We start from the raw sequence: 18258 nt of genomic DNA on the forward strand, positions 1-18258 counted from the left end.
TGCAGTCATGTTCAAGAGTTTTATAATTGAGAATTAACGGGGCAGCCTCAAGGTGTTTTCTCCCTTGCATTGGAGAGCTATAAAGAGCTATTCATTCACTAAAGAACTGAAGTTTAAGAAAGAAATAGTAAAGTAAGTCTGTCCCAGTGTTTGGCTGCATCAAAATGAAGCTGAAGAACCCTCTGAGCTGTTACTTTTGGGGCATGTTATTTAAGACACGAAATGCAGTGCTACCACATGTGGAATTCAAATGCCAGAGGTTTTCTGAGGCTGTGCTGGGCTGTATTGGTCTGAAATGACCTACGGGGCTGGCATTCCCAGGGAGGGGAATGACGTGAGGCTACTTAAACTTCAGGAGAACATTAGTCTTCAGGCTAACTTTCAAGTAGGAGTTGAAAACAGACTAATGGTAGCTGTGGGACTGGGTGTTTCAGACTGCCGAATTCAAACTCGGAAGAAGACAGACTTCTGAGAGTCAAAGTAAAAATGCAGGGTGGTGCCGTGTGTCTTTGAACTACCCTGCTTTTAATGGTGAGGCTATTTAAGCAAACTGCCAACCAGACTGCATAAACGGCAGATTTAAATTGAAAGGATGTTGGTGTTGTCAGAATTGTTTTATGCAGATTAAACCTCACCTGGTACAAGGTGCAAGAAAGGCTTTTTGTGAGTTCTCTGAAAATCTCTGTCCTTAGTGGCTAGTTGAAAGTAAACCTTAAAAGCCGCTTTGTGTTGTTAGGCTTGTGTGTAGACTTGGCTACAATTGGATTTGTTTTGTTGAATGGCTTTGACGTTTCAAGTCATAGAAGGTTTTTGTAATGACATAACAACACGTGGAAGGTTGAAGGTATAGCTAAAGCCTTAAATATAGATAAAGCTATACCTTTTATATATAACACCAGTGTGACATGGAGGGGAAGAAGTTGTGGCCTGCTCTCCTTTCCCTTGAGGCTGCACGTTTGAAGCTCTTTATAGTAGATATGGCAGCACAATAGGGTAACTTGCACTTTCCTTCCTTTTCCTGCTCAGTGTTGCCTGGGGCAGGGTAAGTTGGTTTTTCCCTGGCTGGTAACAAAGGATGTTTTCCTTTTTTAATTAGTCTTTATATGATAACAGCCTAGAAGAATAAGCTGGGAAAGATAAGGGTCTGTATTAGAAATGTAACAGCAAGTTATAAAGTCTTCTCAAATGTTTGTTCAGGAGGAACAAGAGGCAGCTAGACGTCGTCAACAAAGAGAAAATAAGAGCAACACAACTACTCCAACGAAGGTTCAAGAAAACAAGGTGAGCTTCTTGTATCTTCATACAGTAAATGCTTTCTGTTTAGCTATGCCTGGACTTGTAATCTGTGCCAGTAAAAGCCTGATTATATGGGAAAACTGTGTTCTGAATATATAAACTGCTATAGACTTGCTGTGGGGAAAAAATGTGATGTAATAACTTCGTAAGAACTGCCCTTGAGAATTGCAGCAATAGTTCTGGGGAAAAAAATTACTGCATGATGAATAGAGCAGGTGGTTTTCTACCCTCATTTGCCTTCCATACTGACTTGCAGAGTTTTTTCTAAGCTGTAGCCTGTTGAATGGAGTTTCGGGTGTGTTGAATTGCTGTTGCAAAGACTCATTTCCTTTCCCATTCAATTGCATAATGTTCTTAGAAATATAGTGAGTGTTCCTGTGCAAAAATATTAAGGACTTGATGTACTTTGACTCTTTAGTGAAATGCAATAGGTGAAAATACTCAATACAAGTTGAATAATCAGCTTTTCTGAGACAAGTTACAGATTTTCTTCTCCATAATGAGTAGACCCGGAAGAGAATGGCACAACTTCTTGGGTGTCAGGGACAGCTCTAATCTCAAGGAAATCTGTCTAGCTGGCAAGTTACTTAGAGTGCATCAACTTTCTTCCAAAAAATTATTAAATGAAGTTATTTATGCTTGCTTAAAAGGGATACTGCATATGTAGGTATAAATGGCTAAATATTAAAGGGCTTTTAAAAATCTCTTAGGATTCTGGTGCTGAAGAAGAAAAGGCTGGGGCAAATTCTGTTAAAAAGCCATCTCCCTCCAAAGCACGTAAGAAAAAGCTGAGTAAAAAAGGAAGGAAAATGGCAGGCAGGAAACGAGGACGTCCCAAGAAAATGAACACTGCAAATACAGAGCGCAAGACCAAGAAGAACCAAACTGCACTAGAACTTCTGCATGCTCAAACTGTGTCGCAAACATCTTCATCCTCTCCTCAGGGTGAGTTAAGGCTGGCAGTAGAAGAAGCCTCACCTCTACCGAATGAGCTTAGATAAGTGTTGAGGGTCTGAGTGAGTGCTTTGAGGTCCTTCTTCTATTGCTACGTTTAGTTTGGTCTTCATATTGCAACTTCTCCCTTACTATCAAAGCAAAGCTGCTTTTGAAGTGGTGGTATGTCTCTATCTGAGATGATGGTGATTGAAGCTGTCCGTAGTTATTTGCCAGAAGCTGCAGCTGAGCTGTGGTTGAGACCTTGCTGCTGCTGCTGCTGTTCCTAAGGATAAATTGTAGATGTCCTTCCAAACACCATTTGTTGTAGTAGTTGATCTAGCCAGTTTACTGAATCTGACATTATAAGTAACGTGCTTTCTAGTGGCGAAGCTACTGTGCACTTGCTAGAAATGCTGAATTTCATAAATCAGAAGTGTGATCTTTTTCTTGCTTTAGATGCATACAAGTCACCTCATAGTCCATATTACCAACTACCTCCTAAAGTGCAACGGCATTCATCTAACCAGCTACTGGTGACACCCACCCCACCTGCACTACAGAAGCTGCTAGGTAAGACTGAAGGTGTGTGTGTGTGTGTGTGTGTGTGTGTGTGTGTGTGTGTGTTTATGGGGACCTTTACTTTAAGCTTTCTAAACATACAGTAAATCAAAGGGCTATCAATAGACAGCCACGGTGGAAAGCTGTAGACTGAACAGGAGAGGGGGCACTTTACCCTGCTGCTTCCATTGGCATCACCAGCACGTCTCTTCTCTTGCTTGCTGCTGAAGTTGACATCTTGGTTTGCATTTGTTTTTGTTGTTTCAGCTCTAATTTGGCACAGAAGAAGGGGAGCTGGGTTTAACAAGAAGCCAAAATAGCTTTAAATGGAAATGGCTTGTCAGAAATAACTTTATTTTAAATGAAACCGTTCTCTTATTTTTAAATGATGCAATCTTGGCGAGCAAAACTTAATTTTTGCTGTAAAACCGAAGGCTAAGTCAAACAAAAATGAGGTGCTGTCTGAGTTTTGGAGGTCACAGAGGTGGTGTGGTTGGAAATGCAAGAGGTGGTTTAATGAAAAACTTGGGAATGTTTATTTTCAGGGGTGGAAAAAATACAGCTGTAAGATCTGCAATGGCGAAGGATATAAATTAAGATGGGATCAGTGTTAAGGCACAGTCCTTCAAAGGGTGGAAGGAATGGAAATGTGTGGTGGTGGGGGGGGGAGAAACGTATATTGAAGTACCTGTAATAAGTGGCTAATGGATCCAAGAGGTCAGCTTGCTTTGGAACACAGTTTCAGCACCCTCTAAATTGATCTTTAGTGATTTGGTCTAACTTACAGCCCAAACAACAAAAAAGGAGCAAGGAGGGTTAAATGGGAGCATTGCGGTTTCTCTCATGCAAAATGTGTTATCTTTTTATGTATTTTGCAGACTCTTTTAAGATCCAGTACATGCAGTTCATGGCGTACATGAAAACTCCTCAGTATAAAGCAAGTCTGCAACAGTTACTGGAGCAGGAAAAGGTAGTGTTGTTTTATTTTTATTTTTTTTAACCATTTCTAAACAAAAGCTGCCAGACTACTCTACTAAATACCTTAGATGAAGGGGGAAAATACTGGAGGCTGTAATTGTGTACATCTTAACGACTGTGCTGTGCCAGACCAATTAAAGACTCTACCAGAGTAATGGTTAGTCTGAATGACTGCGCATGGGGATTTTGTTGCTGGGTCAGCCTGTCATGTTGTGTGCTTAAATTCCCACTCCGCGAACTGGGAAAGATGCATCTCTCCTCTTCTGTCTCAATATTCTGGCCCCCCTGCAGACCACCTGATAAGATTAATTCTGCAGTTCTATTTTGACATGCAACTGCATGCATATGCAGCAAGGTGTGTGGCTTGAACCCTTCCTTTTCTCCCAAACTTTTCATTTCCAAATGTTACAGGTGCAAGAGGTGGTGGTCAACTTTTCCAGCAGTGTGTCCTGCTTAAATACATTCCTTCCCTCCTCTTCGAGGGGCTTCCCTACATGGAGGCATCCTGTGAGCTGCCAGTGGAACTGTGCTTAAATAATTAAATTGTGTTTAATCTAGCTAAAGATTGCAGCAGGTTTGAATGAGGTCTGCTTTAAATCCTTGGAGTTGAATTTTCTGGGTTTTGACACTTTACTCTTTTTATGGTGTAAGAAAGCCTAAATGATTTCTGAGTATTCTAGCATCAGGGTGGCTTGTTAAACTTGTAACAAATTGAAGAACAAGATGAAAAAGAGAGCTGTCCGTCATAGCTGACTTAAGGATGCTTCATTCAGTCTCTTAGTAGTGATAATATGTTAAGGCTACATTGGTGGGCAAAGTGTGAAGCTTTAAAAGGTGAGTTGAAATACGTGGAAAGGCAAAGAAAATACTTGAATTATGACGTGTGTGTGAGTTTTTTTGCTCTGTTGCTGTAGAGACTTCTCTCCAGCAGAGGGAGGAGATTTACTGCCTAAATACCTTTTCTTCTTGTATTGCCTTACCTCAATTAATGAATAATTCAATTGCTGTATAAATTAGTCCTGATGAGATAGCCTGCTTAGGTACTTAAGTAGAAGAACCTTTCCCCATAGAGCTCAACAGTAACGTTTAACGTCTTGGGAAGTCCACCTTTTGGTAGCCCTCGTTGAACATTTCTTTTGTTGTGCGGACTTTCTGAAAGTGTCAGCATAAAGCTGTTGCATTGTTTTATGGGATTTTCCATAACTGGAACTCTTTTTTTTTTCTACATGAGAAAGGCTGACTTGTGCCACCCCATTCCTTCCTGTGAATTGGTCTGATGCTGTTGTGATGTTAATGAAAACCTTTCTACTACGCTTGCTTTCATTTGTTTTCACAGTTGAATGGCACTTTGAATTTTGGGCCGTTTCCTTAAGCAGCATATTTTTCTGCATGTATGCATGTTATCAGAAAAATGAGATCATAAAGTTAACTTATCTCCTTGCCCAGGAACAGAATGAAAAACAATAGCGTGAAATTATTGTGCTGTACACTGGAAGTACGAGTTGGGAGTGTGGAAAAGCAATCACTTTGTGTTGGCATCTGACAGCTGTTGCATACTTAAAGACATTTAAAATGGGAAATTCTATGTGAAAAGATTATTTGATGGAGTGTTACGCTGAGAGCATGGCTAGTTAAACTTCATGAAAGCAGATGCAGAACTGCTCTGGCGGAGGTGCTGTTGTTCTATTTAAGGACTCCCCCAACATGCTTTTTTTTTTTTTTTTTTTTTTTTTAAGTACAACAAAAATGTCTCTAATACGATTTTAAAATAAACAAGATGCTGTGAGCTGCTAGTTCACCGGAGTACCCTTAGAGGGAGCTGTCAGCTCCTCCACTGCTTATAAAGGCTGAATGAAATGCCCAATGTTGAAAGCATAACTGACTTTTTTTCAGCGTCACCTATGGCAGTCCCTTTAGCATTGCAGTGACTTGGCTGTTCGGCCAAATCGTTGGAGTGAGAGGCGGCTAGAGCTGTACACCAGGTCCAATGTGTTTCTCACGTGTGGAACTTGCCAGCGCTGCTGCTTCGCTTCGTGAATGCATGGCTTGGAAGGTCGAGGCGTCTTTCTCCCTTGTCCTCCACCTTCTCGGGAGTGAATGCTCCGTGTTTGCCAAATTCCTGTTTGGTTCCTGCAGAAGTTGTTTGGGGGGGAAACGTAATCTGCAAAGCTCTTTCTTCTCACTGCACTCATCTCGCAATTAGGAATGGAAAAAATGTGAGACTCCTCAGCTGGTCCTACCCTTGCCCTTTGCTGCTCACATAGTGCAAGACCCTGAAATGAGTAAGCCAATATCTAGTTAAGGAATGTTACAGGCAGGAAATGTTCCGTGAGTGGAAGGGTAGGGTGGCTCATTAAAGTAATTTTGGCATTAGAAACACAAATGGTTTGGCTTATTTATGACTTTCCTCCTGCCTCCCCCACAATGTATTTTCATTTACTGAGTGTCTTTTGTGAATATTGTGTAGGAAAACTCTGAATTGGGACTCTGGAGACTTAGAATCTATTCTCAGTTTAGTAACAGATTTCATACAGATGATCTTTTCCAGTTCTGTTTCTCCTCTGTAGGATGTGGTTATTACTATTTCTTTACAGATGTGCTAGGCGGATAAAAATGAATTTTTAAAAATGTCCTGATTAGATTTTACTGTATAGCAGAGAAATCTACTTAAAGGTTCTTTTCAGCTTAAGCAACTTCCCCACTAACAAATACAAGATGACAGAAGCCTGAGACAGAGGTGGATTAGTTCCCAGATCTCCTCTCTGAGCTCAGATTCACTTCCACCTGTGTACCAACTTGCCTTCTAAACTACATGTAAACATCTTAAGAGGAAGCTTCCTTCAAGGCCTGCTTCAGTTGATGCTAAAAGTGTATTTTCTCACTCTTTCCTCTTCTAGGAAAAGAATGCTCAGCTACTGGGGACAGCACAGCAGTTATTCACCCACTGCCAGGCACAGAAAGAGGAAATAAAACGTCTTTTTCAACAGAAACTTGATGAGGTAGCCTTGGTCTGGTGGAAGTGTATGCTTGTTTGCCATCTGTGTGGTCAAAATATTTTTGCTAGAAAGGAGTAAGACCAGAGTGGTCTTGGGTCTTCAGCCTCCTTTTTGCGATTACATTAAATCACGTGGAATCTCTTTGCTTCTAACCTAACCTGGTTAGGTTTTATCTTCAATGTTGAAATTGTTGTGTGCCACCATGCCTTTATCCAGGGCAAGGGAATGACAGTCTGCAGGCAGTATAGCATTTTAATAAAGGGTAGTTGCTAGTTGAACAAACTCTGTATTGCTAATGCAAGTTCAGAAGCACAAAGGGAAATATGGCGTCTCTGCAAAAATAGTATTCTCATGGCTGGCAAGAGAAACTAAATGGCAGTTTTGAAGTTGAATTGCTAGAGCAGCTGCTCAAAATGAGGTACTTCTGTCCTTCCTCATTACCTCATTTGTAAAATAGTGATGGGAAAGTGCCTCAGAGAGTGCTGAGAGACTTTCTATGAACTGTGAAAGTTTTACAGGTCTCCTTAATGTTACTTTTGAATGTGACAGTTGTCTGGAATTAGTGTGTCAAGACCTTATTGAACGATCTCTTTCCCTCTTGCCCTCCATTCTGTAGTTGGGAGTTAAAGCTCTGACATACAATGACCTGATTCAGGCTCAGAAGGAAATCTCTGCTCACAATCAGCAACTGAAAGAACAGACGAAACAGCTGGAGAAGGATAACAGCGAACTCAGGAACCAGAGCTTACAGCTGGTGTGTACAAAGCTCGTATCTGAGTAGCAGATTGATGCTCCTGTTTATGCAAGGAGGGCAGGTCACGAGCCGATGGCTGCCTCACCTGTCTAGTGTAGGTCCTCTGTAACAGAGAAGAATGATATTGGTGGAGGAATGCAGGTGGTCCCTTTTCTTGGAGACCTTTATTTACCTCTAGCAAATGCTGAGATGACAGTTGGCTCTGGCCTCAGCCATATAGCTGTATATGGGCTCGTCACTGAACTTGGATCTCACTGGCCAAAAAGTCTGCGTAGTGTTTGCTTCATGGTAGCCATAGCTGCTCTTATTCATCTGAGTATTAAGGTGGGCAAGGGGAAAATCTGGATGCAGGGGTGCTTAGTTATGCTGGGTGATAAGACTAGTTTAAGACAGAACCAGGCCACCTCCCGCCACATTAAAGGGGGACTACAGGACCATTTTGGTGGTGTTTGACTTGAGCTGAGAGGAGTTTAAGAGGATGAGAAGCTTCTTGCAGAAATGCAATTGAAAGATGCATGGCGCTTGCAAAAGGCATGCCTTGTGCCTTGGGTGGTGAATAGTGAAAGTCTTTTTTTGATCTGTTCATCCTATGTCTTTGCAGCTGAAGGCACGGTGTGAAGAACTGAAGCTGGATTGGTCAACACTGTCGCTGGAGAACTTGCTGAAGGAGAAGCAGGCATTGAAGAATCAAATTTCTGAAAAACAAAAGCACTGTTTGGAGTTGCAGGTAGGGAGCAAGGGAAAAAAAAATCTAGAATCACCAACCTGGGTTAGCTCTTGGATCCTAGGCCAATTAGGGTATTTGATTAAATACAATATTAAGGGTAAGCTAGGTGGCTGTTACTTCTTTTTTCTAGAGATTAATATTTATCAGAGGGTTTTGGTAAACTTGAGATGAATAAGAATACAGATAACTTTTTGACTCTCAGGGTAATTAAAGGAAGCAGACACTATGACCTGATTCCCTGGTAGTACTGTGAAAGACGGAATCATGGTTTATCTTCTCTACATCATTAGAAAGCTTGACCTGGTGAAAAGAAAGGTCCTGCTTGTTTACATAATGTGTGACTTCAGTTTCTTCTATGTGTTCTGAAGTTTCAATTCAGGAGTTGGTTTCCACAGAATATCACTTAACCATAGTGAAAACAAATGAAACTCCTGCGACTGAAGAACTTTCTTTCCTTGTGAGATAAGCTTTAGAGAGTTATTTTGCTGGATGCCTTGACATGGGGTGACTCTTTCCTTCTGTGACTGACAGTAGTGAGTTACTCCATACTTCTTATATATGTGTATATGTGTGTGTGTGTATATATACATATATATATATTTATATTGGAGATATCTTAATGTTTGCTTCCAAGAATTGAAAGGTGCTTTCTAAAAGTCTCTGAGCCATTCTCCTTAACTGCACCTTTTGATCTTGCAAAATCAGAGTAACTTGTTGAAATTTGGTTCTAAAATTGTAGGTTGCTTGTTTTGCATTTTTCCCAGAAATGGTTACCCAATTTCTAAGAAGTATATGATGGCAAAACTCCATAATGTGATAGAATTCTTAAGTATGGTTATTAATCCTTGTCCTCCTCTTCATTTAAAGATCAGCATTGTGGAACTTGAGAAAAGTCAAAGACAGCAGGAGCTCATGCAGCTGAAATCGTATACGCCGTCTGATGAGTCACTGTCAGTACAGCTACGCAATAAAAACCATTTGAGCCGTGATCCTGAGGCTGATCATGGCAGGTTCCAACTTGAGCTTGAATGCTCTAAATTTCCTATGCCCCACATGAATGGCATGAGCCCTGAACTGTCCATGAATGGCCATGCTACTCCCTATGAAATTCATAACACTTTTAGCAGGCCCTCCTCCAAGCAGAACACACCTCAGTACACAACCTCTCATCTGGACCAAGAAATAGTTCCATGTACTCCAAACCACAACAGCAGACAGAAGGCAGACAAGATGACAAGCTTGTCCTTACCCGATTACACCAGGTTTTCCCCAGCTAAAATAGCACTAAGGAGACACTTGAATCAAGACCATGCAGCCAATGGAAAAGCAACACCTAATGAGATACAGAGGTGAGAGTGATCATTTCCTAGGATGGGAGAAGAGGGGTAATATTTGCTTTTAGTAACAGTAGTTTATTTGGATTGTCGAAAAATAGTTTAAAATAGTTTTATACACTTAAAGCCTTGTGTCATAAGCCAGCAAAATGAGCAGTGCCAGCTGATCAGGTAAACAAGGCGGTATAGTGCCTTGAGTTTGGTACAGAAATTCCTTGTATTCTAACTATAGTTCATCTCTGTTCCAGAGTTGACCATGTAAAAGAGAATGGCCTTACATATCCAAGCCCTGGTATTTCAAATGGCATAAAGCTGAGTCCTCAGGAAACTCGGCCCTCTTCCCCAGCGGCCTTACCAATTGCAGGCGAGAAGGTAAGAAGAGGTCTGATTATGCTCAGGTGCAAAGACCTTATACCTGCTAGAACAAAGAAGAAGTAGGCCAGACTGGGGGATGCAGACACGTTCTGTTCTGTGGTCAGCTTGGTATAGGATGTAACACAAAAACCAGGAGGTGTGGTAGAAAGAAGGGACTGGCTAGAGGAAGAGAGTACAGTGCTCATGAAAGAGATACTTTCCTCAGAGTTGCTAGTTTGCATATGAATTATGCCAGTAATACAGTAGGACTTTTGGTCTGGTCTGAGTCTTTCAGCTTCAAAGCCAGATTCTTTTTCATTACAAAAAAAGTTGGTCTTGCCACATAGTTGGTCCTGCCATGGATCCTCCTGGTGCTTGAAGTGCTCTTCAGCAGGAAGTTACCATGGAAATCTTTCTGGCTGCTACCTCTTCTGCATACAGAGGACCTCAAGATAAAAATTTTGTCAGATGAGTGCTTTTCACAGAGCTCTCACAAAGACACGAGGAAATGAGCTTGCCTAAAGCATCCTTTTCCTTATGCTTTTGTGGCCAGCAGTAGCTTTAATCTGCATATCTTTCTACACTGTCAGATATTCCTGTCCCTGTAGATTGGTGTTGCTGGGTAAGCTATCTTTGCTTATGTAGTCATCACTCTTAAGCATGTAATTCTTAAAGAACCACACAACTAAATGAGCAGGTTACTGTTAGTTTTTAAAAAGTCTTTTCAGTAATAGCATGCAGTTAAGAACACTACTTTTTTTTTTTTTTCTTTCGCATTTGCAGGTTTTGAGAGAGAGAACCTCTGTGAGTAATGGAGAAACTATCACCAGCCTACCTATCAGTATTCCTCTCAGCACAGTGCAGCCCAATAAACTCCCTGTTAGTATCCCTCTGGCCAGCGTAGTCCTACCTAGCCGTGTTGAGAAGGTGGTGAGTAAGGGATTGTCAACACTTTCCATCCCTAACTAAAATCACATTGGGCAGTAATGGTGTACCGTGCACCAGAATCCTGAGTGGGCTGCTAATCTGGGCTGTCTGTGATGCTTCGGGGGAGGCTGCTGTTGGGATGCATCCTCTTGGCTCTTAGTCATTCTCTAAATCTTCTTACTCTTGTGCCTGTGGAGTTGGTAGTATTTCATCCAGAAAGGAAAGTGAATACATGCCTCAAAAGAACACACAGTCTAAACTCTGACTTGGTGGAAAAGTAGCAGAGTTTGAGAGTGTGTGTGTCTGAGAGCCAAGAAGCTTGCAAATAAACTTGTTCTTAGCCCTTGCCTTCTTGTATGATACTAGGAGACAAATTCTTCTGCCTCAGTTTGCCCATCTATAATTTGTGGATCTTTTTTTATCTCATGAGAGTGTGGGATGAATGTGGGCAGTGCATTGAGATTGTAATACCTACTGTGTGAGTAACTGCTCTGTAGCTGACTTCTTGGGTATTACAACTACAGAATTTTTTGGGCCATCTCTTTTTGAAAATTTGATAAGTCCATGTGACTCTTGGAGGTAGAGAAGTTTAAAAAGGCTGGGTCCTGTTTCTCACAAATGTTTGTCACTAGAGGGTTCACAGTAGAGAACTAAGAATCATTCACTGTTTTCGCATAAGTGCTGTGAGTTTAGAATCTGTTTGCAAATGTGTTTGAGGGCATCAGTATTACAATCCCATATTTGGAAAGCTGGAGCTGTTTTATTGTCTTCAATCCATTATCTCGTTCCAGCCATAGACTCTGTAGCTGTAGCAGAACTAAAGTCTTCCCAACTCCAAGGAGAGGTGGTATCTCCTCAGAGAGAGTGAATGGGGCATAAAGTCTCAGCTCTGGGCACCACCTCTAACTTCAACACGTTATTTATTCAGGCTAGGATTTCACAACTGTTGTGCCTCATTTTGAAAAATACCGCTTGTTTATTGTGCCTCGGATAGTGTATCCGAGAATGTAGCCTAGTGCATTCCATGTTGTTTCAGGGTTGCTTTGGGGAACCTGGTGTCTACCAACCTGGGGACATGACACAACCACCTGTTTCCTTTCTGGCTGCCTATGAAACAATGGACAGAGGCATTTGTTCTCTGATCACGCTGCTGTCCTGAGTCTAAACTTTCTGGGACAATGAGCCTATTCTCTCTGGATTTGCCTGGTATCTGGCATATGCTAGATACTATTGCAATGTAATCGTTATTTATTTTTGTCCCATAACATGCTGATCTGTATTTTCCTCAAAACAAGCAAAATCTAGGACATTCAGGAAATAGAGCCACTTAACTTGGTAGATCTGCTAATGCATGTGAATTTTGTTTAAATTGATGGCTTTTGAATGTATTTGCTGGACTGAAACACTTGTTCCTCTCTTCCCCAGAGAAGCACACCTAGCCCAGTTCATCAGAATAGAGACTCATCGACACTTGAAAAGCAGATTGGTGCTAGTTCTCATAATGGCGTAAGCAATGCTGCTGGAAACAAGCCACTGGCTTTGGCTACCTCAGGTAACAGCCTCATCTATGCGAAGGTGCGCTGTCTCACCATGACAGCACCCACAAATGCACGCGTCTGAGTTCTGGGCACTTCAGGTCATTCAAGGCAGCAGAGCGCAAGATAAATGTGCGTTCTGCAACAAGACCAAAGAATCATGCATATTGCACGATGATGTTATGAGACACTTTGGATGCATTTTTAGTATGGCGTATTAGTTTGAACTTGCCTTTGTTATCTGAACTGCAGCACCTTGCAGTGTAAGTAGATAATTCCTTTTGTAAACTCTGTGTGGATTAAGACGTTCTTACCTTTACACTGTAGCAAGCCAGCAAAATGTTTTGCACAGCTATGCTTTAAACTGAGCTGGCTTTGAAAGTTTTATTTTTGCAGAGTGGTAGGGCTTTTCAATAGCAAAATTAATTCCTTGATGCAGGACACAATGGTGTCTCATGAGCAGTTGTACAGGCACAACTATTAGGGTAGGAAGAACCATCAAGAGGGGAGAGGGTAGGGATACTTAAGTGTAGACACTGCTTCTGAACTCGCTTACCTGTTGAAATTGTGGCTTTTAGCTATTCAGGATACAGAGACCTTGTGGACCAGGAAAACTAATTTCTAGCATGCAGAAGCTGTTCTACAGCTGATCCCTCATCAGAGAATTCATTTGTTCTTTATGTTTACTACCTCTAGGGGCTTGTGTTGTTACTAGCATCTGTTTTGCAAAGAAGGGCTTGGCTGCAGTTTCCTATAACACCAATGAAGTAAAAAAAAATTGTGAAACAATACTGCGTTCCCTTCTACCCCTTTCATTTAGGCAGCCTGGAGACAAGACCTTACTAGAGCACTAAACCGATTTATGATGGACTGTAACAAATGCTTAATTCCCTTTCCATGCTTACTCCCATGTGGCATTCTTCTGTTACAGTTTCCTTGAAGATCCACTGTCATTTCCTAAGCCACAGCCTTTTATTTAATTTTGAGTAGGGGGTGGGCAGTATAGATGACAGCCCTTTCCTCTTGGGGGAAAGAAGGTGGCTGAATTTGGCAGTTTTCTTGATCGTAGGAGGAGCCCCGACTTCAAAAGGCAAAAAACCCCTTGAGTTCCATTTAAAACTGGGTAGGCCATAGGATATCTCCATATAGCACATGAATTCTCCTGAACTGGCAAAAGACAGTAGTAAAATGTGCTAATTCCTAACTGAAGCTGTCGGCGCTCAGAGCTGTGTTCTCAACCTCACTATGTAGAGTTTTCTGCACAATACACAGTCGCTAGCTGGTCTAATGCAGGTGCAGTTGAAACCACTCCTAACCATCCCTGAAATCTAGCACTGTGAACTATCACTCAGCAGAAGCAATGATGTATACTTTCCCTTTCAACAGGTTTTTCTTACTCTTCTGGCTCCGTGGCAGTCAATGGAACTCTTTCAAACAGCCCAGCCCATCTTAACCATAGTGTTGATCAGGCAGCTCTGGACGACTCTGGGAGTCTGTTTAACTCAGTAGGGTCTCGGAGTTCCACTCCACAACATCCTTTGCTAATGATGCAGTCAAGGAACTCTGGGCAAAACTCCCCTGCTCACCAGCACTCAACAAGCCCCAGGTTAAATGGCACCTCCCAGAGCCTGGTAGGGGTATTGCAATATGCAGATGCTCAGAAGATGTTTGCCGAAGGAACAAAGGGGGATCTTCAGTCTGATGCAGCGTTTTCAGATCCTGAGAACGAGGCCAAGAGAAGAATCATCTTTACAATCTCTCCTAATACAGGACATGTAAAACAATCCCCTTCCAACAAGCACAGTCCTCTGCCCCCGAGCGCTCGGCTGGACTGTGGCCAAGCACACGCGCAGGATGGGAAGAAGCGAGGTCGGCGGAAGAGATCTTCTACTGGGAATATCAGCGGGAACTCCGGGGTCTCCCCTAAACGCAAATCCTTACCTACTGTGTCGGGACTCTTTACGCAACCATCAGGTTCACCGCTCAATATTAACTCCATGGTAAGGACAAAAATGAAGAGCTCTAGCAAAACAGAAGGGCCTGGAAAACCTCTTTGAATTAGAAATAAGTTCCGACTGCTCCACTCGTTAACATACTCTCAGGTTTTGCAGTGTTAGTGGCTAGAATTGGCATGAAGAGCCTGTGTGAAAATGGCCCCTCTGAGAGGCTAGAGAATTGCTGAAAAGTTGAGGAACTATTTCTGCATAGGTAGAAGATCTTCAAAGAGTTTTTTTAATCAGAACATTAAATATTCAAAATAATCTCTTAATTTTTAGTTCAGGCTTTTCCCTTATGACGAAAAGCTTGTGTCTGCAGCAAAGTTGATTTTTTTTAGGCTACAGATTAAATATTTTGAAAGTAGCTTAAACTAAGACTGACTAAACAGCGTGAGAGTGCTAGAAGCATATGACGTTCCCACATTAATAAGCTTGCTGTACAGGTTGTGTTCATGTGATCCTGCAGTAGCGGTTTGAAAAGAAGTGTGGTTATCCCATGTTTTCATTTCTGCATTTAAACATAAAATCAAATTATTAAAACTAGATATTTGTCCAAGTTGTGTTAAAGCATTTGTCCGTGGCTCTAGTGCAAGATGCTGAAGTGTAACAATGGCAGTGTTAAGCATGCATACACCGTGTTTTAATATCTTTAACAAGATACTTCGTTTCTAAAGGGATACTCTCATCCTTACCTGTTTTCTTTCCTTCTTGACCAGGTCAATAACATTAACCAGCCTTTAGAAATAACAGCCATTTCCTCTCCTGAAAACTCCCTGAAGAACTCTCCTGTTCCTTACCAGGACAATGACCAGCCCCCAGTATTGAAAAAGGAAAAGCCACTCATTCAGACCAATGGCGTTCATTACTCCCCTCTAACGTCAGATGAAGAGCAGGGATCTGAAGATGAGCACAACAGCACCAGGTGAATACGCGGGCATAGATTTCGCAATGAGATTTCTCTGACAGTTGGGAAGGTGCTCTAAGCTAGAGGGATGTGTTAGGTCTTTTCTCTTTGCTCCCTTTACTTGGAGAATGATTCCGCTAGGCCAAGCCTCTTGTGAGGCCGAAATTATAAATCAGAAAGTTATTGGGAAAGTAGTGCTTGAACAAGTGGGAACCTACTCTTCTTGCTGTGTTTGCAAGGCTGACAGTGTCTGGCCTTTGAAAGAAATAGTTTGGAAATGTGTTTTTTTTTGATTACTGTGGTGTTTTGTAGGAGTACTTGGGCCAAGGGTATAATTTTTAACTAAGAATCTGTCTCCCTCTCACTCCCCCCTTTTAGCTTGATCAAGAATTCTTCACTTCCTACCCCAAATTGTTGTGTGTTGCTCTGAATATTGCCACATTCTGCCTGCGTGTGGATGCAATGATTTTTTTTCCTTGTTTGAGGCACTAGAAAAGTAACCAGTATAGAGATGAGAGCAACAGCCTATTTCTTCTCATGAAAGAAGAACAACAGTAAAGTTCTCTAAACATACAGTAATCTTGGGAAAGAGTGCAAATTTTTAACAGCTTCTACTCAAAGTTTTTGGTGGATTTTTTTAATGCTTTTAAGTACTTCCAGTAACAATATGCTTTCATAGATGCCTTGCTTTATATGCTCTAGACAACTCTTAAGACATGAACATAAGGAAGATAAGCTATGAGGATAAATGTGCAACAATAAGACTGCAGTTAGCGTTATAACCTTTTTATTTTCTCACTAGAATTGAGAGGAAAATTGCAACAATATCATTGGAGAGCAAATCTCCACAGAAGACTGTTGAAAATGGTAGGTATGAGGAACATTAATCATTCCTTTTAGTGGCTGGAGTTGGGAACAGGTTGACTACTGCTGACTTTTAAGTTGTTAGTGGATAGCAGGCTTTTCTGCAGTTTGGTGCTTTCGAGCAGACTACAGTTCTGCTGGGGCTTTGCATAATCATCATTAAGACAGGTGGCTGATGATAATTACAGATCTTGGGTCAGTTCTTTCTGTAGTCACAGGTCACCATCTGATTCTTTTTTTTGTGACTCAGGGTTTGGGGAGGGGGTTGTAGTGCAAAGACTGAGGAAAGAGTAGATTAGCCTTCTCGGACTTTTTCAGAGCATTAAACTAGAATTGGAGGATGATTAGGTGACTTCTCTCAAGTATTTCTGCCTTTGAATCAGAAATAGAATTACAGACTGATTAAATAGGGGGGTTGGCAGGGGGAGAGAGGAAACAAAAAAGCTCCCTATTCTTAATAAACAGACTCAGTGAAGGCTGTTCTCTGATATTTTTGTAACCTTTTCTTCCAAACTAGGCGGCAGCTTACCTGGGAGGAAACAAGCACAAACCAACGAGAACATGAATAGCAGTAAATGGAAATCTACTTTCTCACCAATATCTGACATCAACCTGACCAAAACTACAGATAGTCCCTTGCAGTCTGTTTCATCTCTGAGCCAGAATTCGCTGTTTGCCTTTAGGCCATCCTCTGAGGATAGCCTAGCCATTGACTCCAAGATCACAGCACACGCGAGGAAAAGCATTGCCATGCCCTCCTCTGGGGCAGATGGGCTCAGCCCTAGTACAAACTCCACTAATGGATTCACGTACAATGGTGGACTGTCAACAGATATTGGTTTACACAGCTTTATTGATGGTGCTTCTCTTCCGCATAAGACTTCAGACGTGACAGCTTCCAACTGCTCCCTGGGTTTTCAGTCACAGCGCAGCAAAGATGTGGGGGTATCAGAAACAAACCCTTTTTTGAACAAGAGGCAACTTGAAGGCCTCAGCAGCACGAAAGGAGAAGACTTAAATCGGTCAGGGGTCAAAAACAAAGAGATCAGCGAAATAAGCATTCGTACTGGGGGTTCTTCGGAAAAAAACTCTTTGCAGCATAACGGAAAGGTCGGCAAAGGAAGGGACCGAGATATGGAGTTTAAAAATGGCCACAACCTTTTCATTTCTGCTGCTGTTTCATCTGGTGGCCTTCTGAATGGTAAAAGCCTTTCTACTGCTGTTTCTTCAGCAGGCAACCCAGCATCTTCTGTTCAGCCGCACCATCCTTTCCTAAACGCTTTGACCACTGGATCACAGTTCCCCCTTGGCCCCATGGCCTTGCAAGCAAACCTCAACTCGGTGACAAATTCCTCAGTATTGCAGTCCTTATTTAATTCAATGCCAGCTGCTGCCAGTCTGGTCCACGTGTCATCAGCTGCAACCAGACTGACTAATTCTCACACTATGGGGAACTTCTCTCCTGGGGTTACAGGTGGAACAGTTGGAGGTAGGCAGAACTCTTTCTCTGGTATAAGACAGGGCCTAAAGGAAAGTCTGACTCTGCCTCTCCAGGGGTGAAACCCTTTCACTTCTGCAGGATGTGAAGCAGATCTGTCCCACATAATCTGTCTCCTCTATCTCTCGGAAATGCTAGGATGAGTTCAGTTCCCCACAGTGAAATCTCATGAGCTTTGTCTACTAGATGAGCATGTTGTATCACCTTAATGAAAGAATACACCCAGACTTTGTGATTTCATAATGTATGCTTGTTCAGATGTTGCTGTGTTGGAACCAACTTAGGTCTGCCTGCAGGTAAAAGATTTAACTTGTCATGTTACCAAGTTAAGGATCTCTAACTTGACAACTTGACGAAAGGTTGAGATTAGGCCTTGAATGGATGTAGCATGATCCAGGAAGAGCAAAACATCAGTATCTCTTCAGAGGAGATGGTGTTGGGAATTGCGTAGCATTCTGGCTCTTGAATGGACATGAAGAGCGTTTCTTTGCCAGGAAGGGCAATGCCATATGCACCTTGCACTTCTGGGATTCTGCACAGGCTTGGCTTCTGTGGCCCAAACTGGAGACAAGCTAGCAGGAGTAGAAGATAGTCTGAACC

The 18258-nt window shown here is 42.0% G+C and overlaps 1 protein-coding gene across 3 annotated transcripts in view; it reads left to right on the forward strand.

Annotated features, from left to right (window-relative positions):
- Positions 1 to 18258, forward strand: part of DOT1L (DOT1 like histone lysine methyltransferase) — a 69015-nt gene that overhangs the window by 47293 nt on the left and 3464 nt on the right. For 2 of the 3 annotated variants that reach the window (XM_067312949.1, XM_067312951.1), the window contains 15 exons: positions 1198 to 1281; positions 2007 to 2241; positions 2689 to 2802; positions 3669 to 3760; positions 6666 to 6767; positions 7381 to 7518; positions 8120 to 8245; positions 9113 to 9594; positions 9828 to 9951; positions 10717 to 10863; positions 12286 to 12412; positions 13782 to 14395; positions 15109 to 15314; positions 16099 to 16163; positions 16678 to 18219. In XM_067312949.1, coding sequence (XP_067169050.1) covers positions 1198 to 1281; positions 2007 to 2241; positions 2689 to 2802; positions 3669 to 3760; positions 6666 to 6767; positions 7381 to 7518; positions 8120 to 8245; positions 9113 to 9594; positions 9828 to 9951; positions 10717 to 10863; positions 12286 to 12412; positions 13782 to 14395; positions 15109 to 15314; positions 16099 to 16163; positions 16678 to 17720 — 3699 coding nt within the window. In that variant the 3' untranslated portion in view covers positions 17721 to 18219. Of the gene's footprint in view, positions 1 to 1197; positions 1282 to 2006; positions 2242 to 2688; positions 2803 to 3668; positions 3761 to 6665; positions 6768 to 7380; positions 7519 to 8119; positions 8246 to 9112; positions 9595 to 9827; positions 9952 to 10716; positions 10864 to 12285; positions 12413 to 13781; positions 14396 to 15108; positions 15315 to 16098; positions 16164 to 16677; positions 18220 to 18258 lie in introns of those variants that run through there. The other variant, XM_067312950.1, reaches the window with a different exon arrangement.

This window comes from Apteryx mantelli, chromosome 30 (genome assembly GCF_036417845.1).
Source record: "Apteryx mantelli isolate bAptMan1 chromosome 30, bAptMan1.hap1, whole genome shotgun sequence".
Taxonomy (NCBI): Eukaryota; Metazoa; Chordata; class Aves; order Apterygiformes; family Apterygidae; genus Apteryx; species Apteryx mantelli.